The sequence below is a fragment of the Perkinsus marinus genome, assembly GCF_000006405.1.
Source record: "Perkinsus marinus ATCC 50983 genomic scaffold scf_1104296961806, whole genome shotgun sequence".
NCBI lineage: Eukaryota > Perkinsozoa > Perkinsida > Perkinsidae > Perkinsus > Perkinsus marinus.
In genome coordinates, this window is record NW_003205662.1 from 1 (window position 1) to 2459 (window position 2459).

The following is a 2459-nucleotide window of genomic DNA, read 5'->3' on the forward strand; positions in this document are numbered from 1 at the left end:
ACGCTACTTTGGCAAGCTGATAGGGAACATCATCTGGGAGGAGGCGCGCAGCAGTGGCTTCGTGGAAGTATTCCAACAAGTTCAGGGTATCCCAACAACAGAGCAAATCTCCCAGCTAGAGACTGCTAGCGCGGAAGCAACACGGAGCTCACGGGAGAAAATATCGTCCGCTCTCAACGTGCCAATCCCAGCGAAAAGCGGAGGCAACCAAATCCATACGGCCCTGCTCGGCGCCATGATCCGCGCTTTGGGGTGTCCGGACAGGGAATTCGAGAAAACGGCGTCTGACGGAGTCCCAATAGGCCTCAGCAAAGATATTCCTTTCTGTCCGCTCTATCCACGTTACGAACCACGCGAATACGACCTCTATCCCATCTTAAAGGAGCATCGCAACTATGGGTCGATGGATCTCCCCGAAGTCTTGGACCCGGTAGAGGCGCTCATAGAAGACGAAATCCAGCGAGGGTTTATACGGGAGTTAAGCCCAGAGAAGGCCACCGAAGATGGGAGAGACTTCGTTCGACGAGCGGCCATTCCGAAAGGAGAGACTTTCGCAGATGGCGTGAGAATAATCGAAAACTATCGACGCAACAATGTCAACAAGAAGGCCAATATCCCCAACAGCACTCATTTGCCAAACATCAGGAGTTTACGAAGAAAGCTGGGAGCCGTCTCAGATAAGTGGCCTTCTGAAGAATTCAAAGTTCTGAAGGTTGATCTGAAAGTTCTGAAGGGGCGCGTATAGAGCAGTCGGAGTACACCCAGTCGAGCGGAAGCATCTAAGCTTCGTACACGCCGACAAAACTGGTAGCACCCGATTCTTTGAGAATATCACCTTACCCTTTGGACTTGCCTGTTCGGCCTATTGGTTTACCCGATATGCTACTGCAGTCCAGCAGTGTCTCTCAATCACTCTACGCGCCTTTCTGGAAACTCTATGGACCTCGGCAAGCGACGACGACTCGCACGTCCCGTGCGCGGGATCCAGTATGTCGATGATGGTTTCTGGTATATCGTCGCAGCCCTTTACACGGTGGCGAGCACAATCATATGCCTATTTTGGAGCATCGTCGGATCTGAAGCTGGCTTCCAGAAACTACGTGCCAACAGCCGGTCTGAATCCTGCATTGGCATTCGGGTGGAAGCCGATAAAGAGCCCAAGTTCTGGATAGAGGACCGGAAGATTGCTGCTATCAAATCGCTACTACAAGGCATCGTAGCCGAGAGCTCTATATCTGAGAAGCGCCTGTCGAAGTTGACCGGTAAACTCTCGAACTTATCCCAACTACTCCCCTACATTCGACCTTACACGCAACCCTACTACGGGCTCCTCAGCGTCTTGCGTTCGAGAGCCTTACCGTTCGCGAGGTGCCCTCCAACGAGCGAAATCAGTATCATCTCCGCCTTTCTATTGAAGCTCATTGCGAAATACCTTCCTTCGCATCCAGTGGGCTCCGTTCGACGTAACATGCTTCGTAGACAGCCTATCATCTTGATAGCGGTCGATGCGTCGCTCGCGGCATTGGGAGGTTTCATTACACTGGCTGGCAGAGGCACGGCACGTCACCACCCTGCCGTCAAATGGTTCAGCTGCAGTCTGAAGACCGAGGATCTAGGTGTTTGGCGTTGCCTACTGAAAGACAAAAGTCTGCCTGAGGAGAGCAGGAATATGGTGGCTTTCGAGCTTCTAGCAGCTTGTCTTGGATTGCGACTAGCTGAGAAGGAGTATGCGGGTCTTCAGAAGCACAACGTCGTTCTGCTGACTGACAACGAAGCCACAAGAGGTATCCTATCCAAAATGTATGCGAAGACCGCAGCTCTGGCCAAGCTCTTACGATGCATGACGGAGACTCTGGCGAGTCTGTCCGACCATAACTTCTTCCCCACTCGAATTGCAAGCGAGCACAACATCGTGGCCGATAGAATATCGAGAGGCCAGCTGACGGAGGTACCAGCTGAGTGGGAGAGGGCCGAGATTGACCTCCGTGCGGAACTCCACCAAATGAGTTAACGCAACAGATGCTCGCTGATGAGAGTTGGACTTAGTCGCTAGACAACAAGCCTTAAGCAAGCCGCTGTAGTGTATTGATGAACTCTCGCGATGCCGTTTCAGTCTGTACTCATATTTCACTCGTTTTGTCGAACACAATCTTGTTGAGCTTCGATGAAGTACGCCGTCCGGGTCAATCTTGAACGTTTCCCTCGCAAGCCTCCGATGGACCAATCGGCCATGTGAAAACGACGAGGGTTCGGTCGAGTCCGCTCGTGATTAGTTGGAAGTATGACAATATCGATAAAGGTTTTGGCTTGTAATCCAACCGCCACTTATGACAGATAGACGACAGAGAGCGAAGCGCTTTCTACATGATGCAGCCGCATCGGGCCTCGACATCCGCACCGAAATCGACGGGATGGTTCAGGGAGCTTTATCGGCATCCTCGAGGAGAACGTACGGTTCT

At 52.2% G+C, this 2459-nt stretch overlaps 1 protein-coding gene across 1 annotated transcript; it reads left to right on the forward strand.

Annotated features, from left to right (window-relative positions):
* Positions 1 to 937: 937 nt before the first annotated feature.
* Positions 938 to 2011, forward strand: Pmar_PMAR009336 (hypothetical protein; the record flags this gene model as incomplete). The annotated part of the gene is made up of 1 exon (XM_002772182.1): positions 938 to 2011. One exon carries the CDS (start codon positions 938 to 940, stop codon positions 2009 to 2011), a length of 1074 nt encoding a protein of 357 aa, XP_002772228.1.
* Between the last annotated feature and the right edge of the window lie 448 nt (positions 2012 to 2459).